General features: G+C 51.1%; 1 protein-coding gene across 12 annotated transcripts in view; it reads right to left on the bottom strand.

The window, feature by feature from the left end:
* The window catches only part of SBNO2 (strawberry notch homolog 2), a 51,653-nt gene that overhangs the window by 107 nt on the left and 37,219 nt on the right, over window positions 1–14,327 (bottom strand). For 8 of the 12 annotated variants that reach the window (XM_015886263.3, XM_015886267.3, XM_015886268.3 and 5 more), the window contains 21 exons: window positions 14,011–14,128; window positions 13,724–13,829; window positions 13,111–13,264; window positions 12,557–12,733; window positions 11,980–12,077; window positions 9,671–9,753; window positions 8,474–8,674; window positions 8,195–8,370; window positions 7,877–8,008; window positions 7,494–7,629; window positions 6,809–6,921; window positions 5,856–5,927; window positions 5,382–5,490; window positions 5,030–5,104; window positions 4,529–4,672; window positions 4,206–4,300; window positions 3,756–3,848; window positions 3,531–3,662; window positions 3,217–3,293; window positions 2,868–3,058; window positions 25–2,535 (listed from right to left, as the gene is read on the bottom strand). In XM_015886263.3, coding sequence (XP_015741749.2) covers window positions 1,919–2,535; window positions 2,868–3,058; window positions 3,217–3,293; window positions 3,531–3,662; window positions 3,756–3,848; window positions 4,206–4,300; window positions 4,529–4,672; window positions 5,030–5,104; window positions 5,382–5,490; window positions 5,856–5,927; window positions 6,809–6,921; window positions 7,494–7,629; window positions 7,877–8,008; window positions 8,195–8,370; window positions 8,474–8,674; window positions 9,671–9,753; window positions 11,980–12,077; window positions 12,557–12,733; window positions 13,111–13,264; window positions 13,724–13,829; window positions 14,011–14,128 — 3,099 coding nt within the window. In that variant the 3' untranslated portion in view covers window positions 25–1,918. Of the gene's footprint in view, window positions 1–24; window positions 2,536–2,867; window positions 3,059–3,216; window positions 3,294–3,530; window positions 3,663–3,755; window positions 3,849–4,205; window positions 4,423–4,528; window positions 4,673–5,029; window positions 5,105–5,381; window positions 5,491–5,855; window positions 5,928–6,808; window positions 6,922–7,493; window positions 7,630–7,876; window positions 8,009–8,194; window positions 8,371–8,473; window positions 8,675–9,670; window positions 9,754–11,979; window positions 12,078–12,556; window positions 12,734–13,110; window positions 13,265–13,723; window positions 13,830–13,935; window positions 14,129–14,327 lie in introns of those variants that run through there. The other 4 variants (XM_085517706.1, XM_015886273.3, XM_085517707.1 and 1 more) reach the window with 4 other exon arrangements.

Genomic DNA, 14,327 nt, shown 5'->3' on the forward strand with positions numbered 1-14,327 from the left:
AAAATAAAAGAGAAACAACACAACGACAACAAAAAAAAAACCCCAATCTCTTTACATATATATACATCTCAATTAATTATAAATACGCATAGAAAATAAAACCCAAAGGCAAAACGACAAGCGGATTAAAAAGTGCTAACAAAAAGGGAAGAAAAAAAGAGGGACTGGTTTAAAAATACATACAATCAGTAGGACAACTGCATAATAATTTAGTTAAAAGATGTTGTTAGGTATAATTAACCCTGATAAAAAGGATCAGGGCAGGGAGGGGGTTCCTTGAAGGTGCTCTCTGTCTTTGAGATAAGGGGAGAAGGGATAATTGCATATATGTTAACATGGTGTGTTAAAGCTGCCACGTGGGGCTCTGGTAACGTGGCACAGTGGTGGGCAAAGGGCACCTGGGTGGGAATACCTCGTTGTGATTCCTGAGTTGGAGTCTCTCTGAAATAGGTTTTTCTTGGTATCTTTTTTCCCTCGTCGTTGAGAATTCAGCCAGTGCCAAGTGAGTGAATGTGAGCTGGGAAATACTTTAAATAGGAGGGGAAAGGGAGAGCCCTGCTCTGCTGGGAGCTCAGGGGGAGGCAGGAGCTCCTGTCTTTGGTGTGGGCTGTGAGGTAAGGAGGATATGGGCTGGTGGGGGGGCAGGGAGCCCTATGGGCTGCCCCTGCTCTCAGCGCATCAGGGTGGGCAGCCCCCAAGTCTCTGGGGTTGCAGCGACCCACGGCGCTTCCCAGAGCCAGGGCTCTGTGTCTGGAGGGGCTGAGGAGCACATGAAAAGCTGCAGCCCCTCAAGACTGACCTGCTGGCCCCCCCAGGTCCTTGCCAAGAGATGGGCCAGTTGGGGAGGGGGCTCACATCCTTCCCTTGAAAGCATCGTGGTGCTGCTCCCAGTGACACCCAGGTGACTGAAGGCAGAGAACAGATGCAGAAGGGAGGATGCAGAGCTGCCAACCCCCTGCCACACTCCTCAGGTAAAGCATAGAAAACAAAAGACACATCCCGGGACCTGCCGAGGTGTGAGGTGTGGAACAGGGCAGGCAGCGGAGCCTTCTGTGCTGGGGGGGGGCAGCTGCCCACCCTGCTGCTGGGGCAGGTGGGGATCTGGGGCAGTGCAGTGCAAAGCAGACGTTTGCTCTTTGGTAATTGGAGGTTGGATTTGGAGCATGAGCAGCAATACTGCACGTCCCTGTGCTCGCCAGGGACCTCTCCTTGAGGCTGAGAGCTGGGTGATGCCAGTCATCCCTTATCCCAGCCAAGAAGCAGCACAGGGCTGGGGAGGGAGGCCAGGACAAAAAAAAGCACAGGACAGCAAAATGTGGGAAAAGCAAAATGTGGGAAAAGCACGGCCAGCTGCAGCAGCCCTGCAGGCTCAGGAGACGTCAATGGGACTCACAGCCCCATTGCTCCAGGCAATCCCTGCATGGTCACAGCATGTCTGAGCTGTGCCACTATCCTGGTGCTGGTGCAGTCAGCTCCTGCAGCTCCTGCAAAGCTGAGGGTGGGGGGGGCTGCAGCTGCAGAGCTCTGGGCTGGGAGAGGCACAACCTGGCTTGGAAACTCAGTAGTCTGCAGGGGATGGGTGTCTCTCCTCGGTCTCACGCAGCACTGACCCGTGAGCAGGACTTGAACACAGCAGAGACCATCAGTCCAGATCAGCTGAACTTGGCAGCACTCAACCACCCCCAAGCACGTTATATACAAATCTATACACGCCTGACTGTATATTATATATAAATAATCTTTGCTTTAAGGAACTATAGTTTTGTTTGGTTGGGTTTTTTTTTCTTCCCTCCAAAAAAAAAATAATAATAATCAGTCCAAACCAGTAGAAAAAGCCAAGGGCTGCCCAGCCTTCATCTCTGCACCAAAGGACGTGGATTTGCAGTGGCTGAGTGTCACCCTGTGCATCCAGAGGCTCTCAGAAGTTTGGGAAAAGCCCACTGAACTGGATCACACTCTGTCTTTCCTGGGGGAGTATGTTCTCTTGTGGAGCCCCATTGAACGTCCTCAGCATGTCCTCCAGGATCTCTCTGAAATTGATATTTCCATCCTGTTGGATAAAATCTTCCTGTTGTTGCAGAGTCTGTGAGGGCTCAGGGTGAGGCAGGGGTTGATGTTCTTGCAGTGAAGAGCTCAGAGGCACGCTCCCCTCCAGGATGGTGTCCGGGCTCTTGAAGGCAGAAAGGTGGCTGAAGCCAAAGGGAGAGCTGTGCTGCTGGTGGGGCTGGAGCACGGGCTCTGGGGGGAAGCACAGAGCACTGGGCTCAGGGTTCATCATGTCAGGAATGCTGTCGCTGGGAGGGCTGTAGGTCAGGTCCAGGATCTCATCCTGGTGCAGGGAGTGCTGGGGTAGGGGGAGCCCGGGTGCTGTCTGCGTGAGGTCCAGGGGCTGCTGCAGCATGTGCAGGGGGAGGGAGAACTGCAGGCTCTGCTCTTGTGCCTGGAGGAGTCGGTTGTGCTTCCGCTTCACGTTCTCATCCATCTGCTTCAGCTCCTCCAGCACCTTACGGACACAGCTCTCGGGGATCTTTATCCCTAAGGGAGGAACGTGCCTCAGTCCCCAGAGCACTTTGGGAAGGGAAGGGGAGCTGTGGGGACAGAGGCAGAAGTACCAGGGCCCAATCATGGGGAGCACCTGCCATCCACTCTGCCTCTTGGCCAGGCTGTGGAGCAGGGAAATGGGGCTGCAACCAAAGCTCTCACTCTGCCCAAACACATGTCAAGTGGCCTCAGCTGTCCAAGCATTACCAGGCCAAGACACAGCCCAATTCAGGAGGGGAACTGTGGCACTGGGCAGCTGGAACCCTTCCCTACTTCTCCTAGAACATCCCATAATGCCCCCACTCCCTTCCCCACATTTCACCTACCAACTTGTTTCTTCTTCTCCTTGGTCTTGAGGCGGACGATCTGCAGATAGCTGGTGTTAGTGATGTCTGCCATGATGCTGGCAATCCTGTTCCACACCCTCAGCAGGGCTCCACACAGCATGTAGTAGTGACGCAGGCGCATGCCCTGGAAACACTCCTTCCCCTCCTTGATCAGCTTGCAGCTCCTGTTCCTTCAAATGGCAGAAAACAACCTGAATTTACACCCACTGCCTGTACACCACATCCCCCACTCACTGCCATAGCCCAGACCCCAACAGCACTGTTGGGAAGCACAGGACAAACCCCCCCACCCTGAGAGCTGGGCTGGTTTGGGCTGTGCATCCCTTACCAGACTGCGTGGTTGCACTTTTTCAAGGAGAAGTGATAACAGCTCTCCCAGTGCTCCTTGGCTTCCTCAGGTGTCACCTGCAGAAGAAGCAAATACAGGCAGAGGTCAGGATTTTCCACTGTCTGACATATAGCTGATACCTGAAATCCAGGACTGGGAGTCAGCACACCCAGGTGCTAACACTGGTTCTGCCTGACACACAGTAGGGATATAAGAAGGTGTAAAGGGGTTACATGAATGTCCTTCAGCCAGCCCTGCTCAGAGTAAGATGCTCATCCCTCTCCCCACGCTGCAGGACTGCAGCTCCCACCTACCTGCCGGTACTTCTTGTGCAGACTATCTAAGCTCTCAGGCTGGCTCTGCTTCCCAATATTTGGCTTGTAGAGGATGAAGTTCTTGCCACGGCCCTGCTCTGCCAGCAGACAGGTGTATTTGTTGCCTCGGGTCTGTTGGGGAAGACACAGCCCAATGGTCATGACCTCCTCTGAGGAGCTGTCCTCTCAGCTGAGGTGTTATCCTGGCAGAGCCCCAGAACATACCTTGTAGGAGAGGTAGAACCCATCATAGGATCCTGTCAGTTTCAGTGATTTCTCATAAGCTTCCTCCCACTTCAGTCCTCTGTCAACGCTGATCTAAATGAGGACAAACATGGATTCTCTAACTTCAGAGCATGGGACAAAAACATCAATATCTGTCTCACGAAACACAGCCTTCTCAGCACAAACTTGGTGCTGCTGCAGCCTGGAAACAGGCTCTGTCAGGCTACACTCCAGGGCATTACAGCCCAGAGAGCCCTTAGGCAGCACAGGCCACTCCTTGCCTCCTCTGTGCGACTCCCAGCATCAGTGACCTGCTCAGGACCACAGCAAACGTGACACAAGCACAACAAACAGCCATGGGGCAGGGGGAGGGATCCAGCAGTTCACAGCTCCAGCATGGGAAGCAACAGAGAAGACTGGACTGCAGAGATAGCAGTGCAGGCTGCCTACCTTATAAAACACAACCTGCCCATCCTGCGGGTGCCCAGGGGTCAGGAAGATCTCCTTGCTTTCCTCATAGATCTCATCAATTCCTGGAGCTAAATCTGTAGCACAAAGAAAGACCAAAACACATGCCCAGGTGTAAGATCCATCTCCCTGTGCCACCTCCTCTTCCAGCACAGGAGTCTCAGGATCTGTGCTATGTGGGGCTGGGACCCTCCAGCACCTAAGAAGGCGATGAGGACAGAGGAATAGCCAATGGTCAGAACAGGGAGGAGCAGGAAACCTCAGAGGTGCAGTATAAGAAGCCTGATCACCCCTTTCCTCCTTACCTAGGATGCCCATGTCATATTTGCCCTCCTTCTTGTCCTTTTCAATCAAATAGTCAAAGGTATCAGAGAAATACTGGAACAGCATGTTCTGCTTGTCCACCTCCAAGCCCAGGATCCGGTTGAGGAACTTGGTTATGGAGCAGTCTACAAGAATGAAGCACAGCAGAGAAGACTGAGCAGCTGGCAGAGCAGCACATTCCCAAAGACATCCAAAAAGAGAATCCCCATCCTTCCTTAGAGCAGCACAGCAGCACTGCATAAGAGAGCCGCCCAAGGGCTGGTCCTCCAGGCTGTCAGCTGCCAGGTTGCTGCAGGGAAATGCAATCTGCAGTGTGGACTAAACCCTACAGGAATCTGCCCTCACAGCAGCAGTACCATGTTCTGCCATGGCTGCACAGAAAGCTCTCTGAGGCTGTGTTCTGGTGCAGATGGGGTGGGAGAGCCACAACAATGTCTCTACCATTTCTCCCTTATATTGGCCAGGAAAAATATGACACGTACCTTTCTCTATCGAGACAGTGCCATACTTCAACTGATTGCAGCAGATTCCCACAGAGATAAGACCTTGCTTCATTTCTGGAAAAAAAAGAAAGCAACTTGAGTATTTTAGAGCCACCCCATCCCTAACAGTAACTCTTCCCCCCGTTATTTCACAGCTAAGTCTGCCCCGCACCCATTTTCCCCTTTGCTTGGCAAGATGACACACATCTGCATGAGCACTGAGCTGAGATCAGTGGCAGTGCTCCTTCTGAGCTGCTCCCAGCTGCTGCTTGCTTTCTTTGGACATCCCACCCCTGAGATCAACCTGGCCAGAAAGACGCAGCAGGAACCCTGAAGGTGATGATATTCTTACCCTGGAAAAATGCAGCCTCTCCTCTCTCATAGCTCTTGGGCACAGGAACTCTGTTCTCCGTGTAGTTGAGGATAGTGAACAGAACTCTGTCTAGTGCTTTATTCCCATACTGTGAAAGGAGACAAGAGTAATGCATGGGAGGAAACAACTTGCAGAGAAATCCCACTGAGAGGGGGCTGTGCTGAGGGATACTGTGGGTCAGGGACACACCCTGTCCCCAGAGCCCAGAGTGCAGGACCCCGCACACCCTCATCCAGCAATGACACCAGCTGCCCTGGGGACAGGGACTGCTCCCTGGCAGAGCAACTCAGTTCTGAATGCCACACTTGGGGTGCCGGCTGCTGATGCTGCTAGCCCAGATCCTGCCTGTAGGTGCCAGCAGTGATCTGCCTGTCCTTGGCTCCTACTGAAGGCACTGGCTTATTGCTTTGACCCCTCCTCGGCTGAGCTACCCTGAGAACAGCTGCAAGTTACCTTATTCTCAAAGTTGTACTTGCTGAGGTCTCGAGATTCAGTGGCCCTCCGGTCTCCATGAGTTAAGGCACCCTAGAAAGACAGACCAAGCAAGAAGTTCTTGCTTTTAGCTGATGCAAAACACCTGCCAAGCACAGCCAAATGCTGCGGTTTAACTGGGCAGCTGCTCAGCACCGCAGTGTCACTACAGTCCCCCAGCAGCAGCTGCCCCCTGGCCAACTCCTCACAGTTCCTAAAGTTTTTTCACCTGATATCATATCCTATGGAGTAGCCCTTTGTGAGTGCAGGTCAGCTGCCCTGGGTCTGCCCCACCCCCATCCCAGTTCCCCTCACTGGTAGGACAGTATGACAAGCTGAAATGTCCTTGGCTCTGCACAGCACTGCTCAGCAACAGTTAAAACACCAGCATTATCAGCACTGCTTTTCTCCCAAAGCCAAAACACAGCATCATACCAGACAGTATGAAACAAAAACCCACTGCTGTCTCAGCTGAAACCAGGACACCAAGGCCAGGCAGTACCAGAAGAGGTCTGATACTGAACAGGCTTTGGGCAAGCAGTGATTTTCTGGAATACTGGGACTTCACCAAAGTATCTGGGGATTTATCAGAAGGGAATTAAAATGAAACAGAGACTAATTAGTTATTCCATATGTTATTTCATTGGCTTTCTGGAAATAGGTGGGTGTGAACTCCTGTGATAGTATGGGGGGAATTCCAGCATCTGGAATTCTGCTTCCCTCAGTATCCTCCTGTTGCCTCAATTATTCTTCACTTCCTTTCCCAAATCTTAGGATGTTAAAGGCCTTCTATATTCCTCAACTGCGATGCTTTCAAGTCAGGCAGTGATGCAATCCCTCCCACTACTTACAGTGGCCATGCCAGTAAGAATATTGGAATGGAAGCCATTCAGAAAGAAGTTGAAGCAGTGATTTATTTGCTGCAGGGCACTTACTAGGCTCTCCAGACGCTTTGCCACAATGGATGCAAACCTCCTCTCTCCAGCTAGCTCAGAGATAAGGAAGACATACTCTGGAGCAGAAACTTGGTTTGATCGATGCGTTCGACCTACAGGGACACGCGAACAGAAGGGAAAGGAGAGGTTGGTACAACCTGTCTGGTAATGAAGAGAAGCTGAGCACAAGGTGAGACACAAAACATCTTTCCATGTCATGCTGGTTTCAAATTAGGTCTTTCCTTTGGGGGAAAAGGACAGAGGTACAGCTGCATTCATCATTCTGTTGCTGCTGAGACCTTGCCAGAGTTGACTTTATAGCCTTCACAATCCGGGTTTGAGCTACAGAGTGCACTAATTCTTTTGTGCTCATGTATTGAGGAACTTGCTCTTCTTCTCATCCTACAGAGTCTCTACAGGATGGCACAGAAACCTTCAAGCACGTTTACGGGCATGCCCTGTGCTCCCATGTATAGATAAGGCTTCTCCCTTTCCATACTGCAAACCACTTCCAAAGTCAACACAAACCCTCCCCATAAGTTCAGTCAGACACAACAGCTTTGTGTCTGTATTGCCTCCCAAAGCAAAGCAGAGGAGTGATGCTTTGCTGAGCAAACCTCTTTGCTTCACCATCTGCACCATGTTTGGGGGAAGGGGGAAGTGACCAGAGACCCTCAGCCCTCACCAAACTGCTGAATGGCACGGTCTGCACTCCAGGGCAGCTCCAGTGTCATGTGGACCCGGCGCTTCTGGTTTTTCACCCGTCTGTCTGCTTGGAGAGAGATTCCTGAGCTGGAGGCCTCAGAGATTATTGCTACGAGCTGAGAGAAAGAGAGAATATATCAGAAAGGGGTGTGAGATCCTGGTATATTTGTAAAACAAAGGACAATGGCAGCCCACAGGCCTCCTTGTCACCTCCCAGCAGGACAGACACAGGAGACAGAAGGCACAGAGCTTTGCTGATCTAATGCTGGCAAGGTAAAAGCATGCAGAACCTTCCCTTTCCCTCACCTCTCTGCACACTCCATGCAGATGTTTGGAGGTTTCCTTAGCTCAGACCTAACTCACCTTCTCCCCATTCATAAAACGTTCCTTCTCCTTCAGGTTGACGTGGTCGATAGAGAGCCCTTGCTCTGCACGAGACTCAAACATGACAGAACCATCTGGCCTGCAAACCACCCGGCCCTTTCGTCCAGTCATCTGCACAGAAAAAAGGGGCTGTTATCAGAAAGGGCAGACTTGGACAGGGCACCAGTATGGGGTTTTTAGGAGATCAGTCCATAACAGGACATCCAGACAGCCAGGAAGGAAAGCAAGCTCTCTTCCAGCTCTCTGCTGGCCTGTCACCTATTGCCACCCAAATATGGCTCTACTGTGAATGAGTACCTCAGCCACGTGCTCCGGTCCCCCAAAGTGATTGATCAGTTCATCCAAGGTATTGAGAGGTAGCTCTTTGCCCAGTGCTTTTACTTTTGCTAGTAGGTCCTGCTTCATCTTTTCCACGTGCTCCAGTTCTCTCAGGCCATGCATCTCTTTATGGGAAGGCAGCATGTGAAAATTACCTGTAAATGAAATGCAAAAGTTGAGAGTCATCTGGAAATTGCGAATCAGAGGAGATCCCATTAGTGAGAAGGGAGCCAATCCCATCCTGCTGGCTCTGCTTACTTCTGCTCTCGGTCACAAAGCCATTGAAGGCGTGCTCAATGAAGATGACATCGTCGGTCTCAAGCACAGACTCTGGGGAGGAGTTGAAGTCACTGTCGAGCCCCATGTCAGAGTCGGTGCTGCTGTCATCGCTGATCTTGATCACCCCCATTGGGTCACACATGCCCTTCAGAGCCTTGGCGCAGCGGCCCCTCTGCTTGCCTGCAAGGGAGAATTAGCAGGGTCAGCCTTGAGCAAAAACAGCAAGTGCCAGCTCAGAAAGGGGAGAAGAGATCACAATACAGCTGAGCCTGCCCTCAGTGAAAGGCTGATCTCAGAGAGAGAAAGCCTCCTGAGCATGGCAGGACAGATAGGAAGGGAGGGAGAAAGGGGGAAGGAGAGAGAAAGGAAGAGAGAGAAAGGAAGAACAAGGCAATTTGCATCAGGGCTGCAGCTGATCGCACACATCAGGATAACACACATCTGGTGATAAGCAGTGCTGACTCCTCAGCAGAAGGAGCCCGCAGGTCTGGCTGCCTCCAGAGGAATGAGCAAGCAGTGGGAAGGTGACAGTGTTTTGGTGTTTGCAGATGGGACGTTGTTTACTTCCAAGCACAGTAAGACATGCCTCTGCCATGTCAGAGGGTTCACAAAAATCAGCTTGCAGTGGCTGCTCTGCAACAGCAACCTGCCAGGAAAACCTCCACAATCTGCCTGTGCTGCTGTCCACCCTTCCTCCCATCCCACTGGAGGAGAAATTCCCCAACTGCTCTTACCTGCAGCCACAGCATCAGCAGGGAAGTCATTTCTTTTTCCCCCATGACACCTGCCATGCTACAAATAAGGGGTAGTGGAGAAGCCCCTCGCTGCAAGAGGGAAACGTGCAGCCAGGACTGCTGCGCTGCCTGCCCACCAGTCCAGGGAAGGAAGCAGCCATGGGAAGGGGAGCAGCTGCTGGGCAAGTGGTGGAGGCTCAGCCCTACGCTGGTGGCAGGGAGTGGGTTAGGGAAGGAGGGGGTGATGACCTACAGGGCTGCTGTCCTCCAGGAGAGGAGGTGACAGGTGATGTGCGGAGGGGGGGGTGGGCAAACTGAAACCAGAGCAGAGCAGCAAATGCATGAAATAGGGAAAGGGGAAAAAGGAAAAGAAAAAGCTGAGTGGCTGGGGTGAAGCAGCAAGGCAGGAGGTCAAATGCTGGGCAGTGGAGTGTGCTCTTACGTTTTCTTTTAATGCCAGTTCCTTTTTCTCTCTTTCTTTTGGTTGAAGGAAAGTGCTTCTGAATTAGTGATAGAAAGACGCCTCTGAAAGTAAGATGCAAAATTTATTCTAGCCACCAGGAACATCGCTGGTCATCACGTAGCAACGTGTATCTGAGATAGCAGCACATTACATCTAAGAGGGGTAAATCCAGCATCACAACTACAGCATGTGGTCAGCCAGCCACTGCTATGGCATGGCTCTCCAGACAGAATGAGATCTGCACAGCAGATCCCCAGCTGTGGGACAGGCGTGCTGAGGGCAGGCTGTGCACTCAGTGCTGGGAATGCTGTGCTGCAGCCTTCCTGCTGGAGAGGGGCCACAAAAGCAGAGCAGACCCTGGGTTCCATGCTGCCATGTGGCGTGCCAAAGTTCTGAGACCTTTATAACTAGGAGGGAGTTTGACACAGGAAACACGATCCTGGGAAGCTGTTACATCACTTGTGAAAAATGCAGTCAGTCCCAGTCCCTCTCTGTGTTCTGACAGCAGAGACCACTGTCGGGCTGTCCAACAAATGCACTCCACCAAGTCCTTTGGTTAACTGGACATGGGCCCACCTGCCCACTGAACAGAGCAAAGTGACATGGGAAAAGTGGTGGTTTCAGGTGAATGGGGCAATCAGAAGGTGTGGGAATTAAATGTGGTTTGCTCTGCAAACAAAAGAGCAAATGCTTAAACGCTGGTTGGGTTGGATGGGGATGAACCCCCAGTGCAATGAGAGGGCAGCGCTGAATGAGCTCTGGTTGAGAAATAAAATATATATGTTGAAAGCAAAAGCTGAGAGGTGTGGACATGACAACTCGCCTGTGGGAGAAAGTGGCTGTGTTGGGAACTGGGAAAGGGCTGTAAGACCCTCAGTGTGAGGGGTGGAAGGACACAGCCTTGCTCCGTGAAGGGGCAGAGCCCTGGGCTGGCTGCTGAGGGACTGCAGTGATGTGGCACCATCGGCCCTTCTGCCTTGTGTGCTGGTGTGAGCAGTGGTACACAATGCAAAGCTCACTCTCAGGTCTGGAGCCTCTCTGCCACTGACCTTGCTCATTTTCCTCCCCCGCTTTCCCTGTGAACAAAGGGCTGGGCTGGTATTCACTCACTGAGCAATCAGCTCACTTTTAACTCTGTTTCTCGGCATCTTTTAAGCAACTGCTTCTTCCCAGCACACTCCCCTTGAGAAATCCCCTGAAGTGCTGTAAAACCAGGACGCTGCAATTAGACGCTCCGGCAGATGCCAGAGGACATCCAGTTATCTGAGCAATGCTGCTGAGCCAACTGCTCCTGCCTCTGAAAGCAGGGACAGAGCTGAGCAGTGCGTGTGATCAGTAACAGAGCTTTTCTCTTTGAAAAGCTGAGAGAGGCTCAAATGGGCGACACGGTTCTCTCACTGAGTTCCTCTGAATTTGGAGATGCAAAAATCAGTTGAAAAGGCCAAATCGATTCAAGCAGTTGACAGATTTGCCTTGCACGCTGTCACCAAGCTGTATTTGTATTTCAGGGGTGGATTTGAGGTAGCAGAGACTGACACAGGCTAACACAGAGCCTCCCATAGGAGTGGAGGTCTGAACTTGGTCTGAACTGGACATGCACTGTCCATGGCATCACTCACTGCTTTCACCTGCATTAAAACCCATTTCAAAAGACAACAGCAATAGCTCTGCTGCCTGCAGAAGACACACAACTGAATCCATCACCTCAATGTATAGGAGCAGCCTGGGGACAGGCTGGCAATGTGAAAGGTGCCAAAATGAGGGGGACCATACCTCAACCTCTGCCAGGACAGCACGAATCTTGCTGCTGACTTCACTGCCAGCTCTCCTCAGCTGGGAATAACTATAGAAACTTAAACCCCTTGGGTCTCTGCCCCTTCCCACCACTCCAGCAGTGCTGCCTTGTGGCACCATCCCAGACTCTGCCACGACATGAGATTTTCTCACTTGTTTCTTCAGTGTCAATAGCACTGTTTTCTTGATTCAGACTCCCACAAACCAGACCTGAGCCCACGATTCTGACCCTCCTATACCTGCTGGTTCTTTTCTGTGTGCAAAACACCTTAACAAATCCAGGACCTGCCCCAAAGTTACACTAAAAAAACTATGCCTCAATAACACAACACAGAGTCCTCTCCATTTACAGCTCCTGTAAGGTGAGGCCTTTATGAGACTGGATTTGTGGAACTGCAGGTTCTCAATGGCCCCAGGGTAGGGCTTTCTCTCGAATGCCTCCAGCCTCCCATGCATCCCCTCCACAGAAAGAAAAGAAAGGAGTTTTAACTCACTCTGCAGCAGAAACAAAACAATTGAGATGCCCATCATTCTCATCCAGGACTTCTCGGGTGCGAGCTTCCCCAGTGGACTGCAGGCCAATGACGATGCACTGCAGGGAAACACAAGGATGGCATAGCTGGGGTCAGGGCAAGCACCTACAGGCTCAAGAGGCTGCTTCTCATGGTTGCAGGCACATCTTCCTTTAGCTCAGTCAAAGCATGTGGGGCTGTAGCAAGGCTGCTGATGAAGAACCATCTTCCAAACCTCTCTGCACACCACTGAGGGGATGACTTGCTTTCAGAAGCTGATTTTGCTAAGTAGTTTCTGTCTGGAATCTCTAAATCACATCCTGGTAAATGTAAGGACAGGGCTGTGCTAAAGGTGAAACACCTGGAACCACTTGTAGCTTGAACATGACCCATGTTCACCAGAAGCAAACAGCTTCAGGAGGTGATATTAACTCCCCAATATAGATTACTGCAAATGTCCCCAGAAACAATTAACTCTCTTTGGTTACAGACAACAAAACTTCCCTTGGAATCTAAGCCTGACAGCTGCTGCCTACACAGCCACCCTCCAATACCACACCTTGTCCTTTGCCAGCTCCTCCTTGGCAAGCTCAACGAGGCGTCGGACTTTAGCAGCAATGCAGAGATACTTGAAGAAGCGCTGGTGAGCTGACCAGAACTGACCCCACAGGGATTTCCGAGACTCCAATCCGATCAGGTCAGCTGCCTGCTGGAACACCATCAAGGCCTCTGCCCACTGCAGATGGTACAGAGAAAGATTGAGTTAATATCTTGTTTCTCATTACTGCTTGTACGTGCAGTCGTTAGAACAGTCTGGGGTTTGATAATCTGATTTAACTTCAGCGCTGATGCTGCTGTGTTAGGCTGAGCACAGTCTGCTCATTCTCTTTCTGTGTTAGCATGATGCTGCAAGCTCTGGTTTGCAAACACAGAACTTGTAAATCAAAGTAAAAAGAAGTACAAGACTACTTCATCTTATGAAAGCTGAGGGCATGCACCCTAAGTTCATGGTCATGGCCCTGTCCAGAGTCTTCAGTCCCTCCCACAGAACAAGAGGCAATGCCCCATCCACAGTTATACACTGGTCTCCCCACTGCAGTGGGACCAGCTCACCAACTTTGCTGCTTTGTCATAGACAATCTTGTACTGCTGGTCCAGTGGGATCTCCTCAATCCTGAAGGTCACTCCAGTGAAACTGAGCTGCCTGGCAATGTACATTCCGCTGACCTTCATGTCCATTGCCACGATCTCCATTGCACCAACTCCCCTGGAAGAAGGAGACAGTTGTGAGACCTCCTTCCTATTCCACAGGGCACATGAGTGATTCCACAGAACAACTTCCCACGGCTCAAGCTGTCCTCAAACATGCATTACACCCATTTCCTAAGGGGGAAAACAACTCCTGCAGCTGTCCTTCCATTTGACTTTCTCTAGAAACTAAGAGGACAGCATCCAGCTTGTAAGGGTCCCATTGACCCCTACAGTTCTGCCCTTCCTCTAAGCATGTCCTGGCTATCTCTTCTGCTCTATAAAGGCTGACACTGTGCAGTTACAGAGTGTTCAGCCACAAGACTGTTGGGATTGCTTGGACTTCTCTTGTTTTCATGAGCAAATACGAACTCTCCATGAAGATACTGACTGTGTCTCTGGCCAACAATTATCTTCCAGGGACAAAGACTGCCACAGAAGTTAAACCAGATGAAGAGGGATGCTGGACGTGACTTACCTCTTTTCAATTGCACGAAGGAACTCATCAAATGTTTGGAATGAGGTGCCCTCCCCCCAGATTCCCAGGCGGCTCATATAGATCATGTTTTTTGGCTCAGAAGCACCTGTTTGAACAGAATTCACTGTCAGCAAAACCACAGCAGTTGTAAACAGCGTTGACTCTAGCAAAGTGAGTGCCTAGAAGGATGCTTGCTTGCCATCATGTCTTACCAGACCCAGGGACCTTTCCAAGTACTGCCCTGGCATCTGCTCACACGGTGCCCCTCCATGCTGACAGAAGCTCACCTGTGGCACTGGCGTAAACAACCCTTGCTTGAGGCAGTTTGTTCTGAAGGTCCAACACTGCTTTGCCCATTTTAGTAGAGCTGGCATTTTTGGCTTTGTGGCATTCATCAAATACAATCTGAAAGTGAATGTCAGTTAAGGAGAAAGGACATCTTTTCATTATGAGGATGGCAGAAAATACAACCCAGACTCCTCCAATCTGCTGAACAGCCAGTCCTGGCACGAATGCTGAAAAGGCCAATCTCAGCTGTGCTCTCCCCCTCCTTCAATTCCACTGCACTGTGGAGGAGGACAGAAGGGCATGGGGAGGACATATG

This window comes from Coturnix japonica, chromosome 16 (assembly GCF_054131305.1).
Source record: "Coturnix japonica strain WE chromosome 16, WE-NBRP24, whole genome shotgun sequence".
NCBI lineage: Eukaryota > Metazoa > Chordata > Aves > Galliformes > Phasianidae > Coturnix > Coturnix japonica.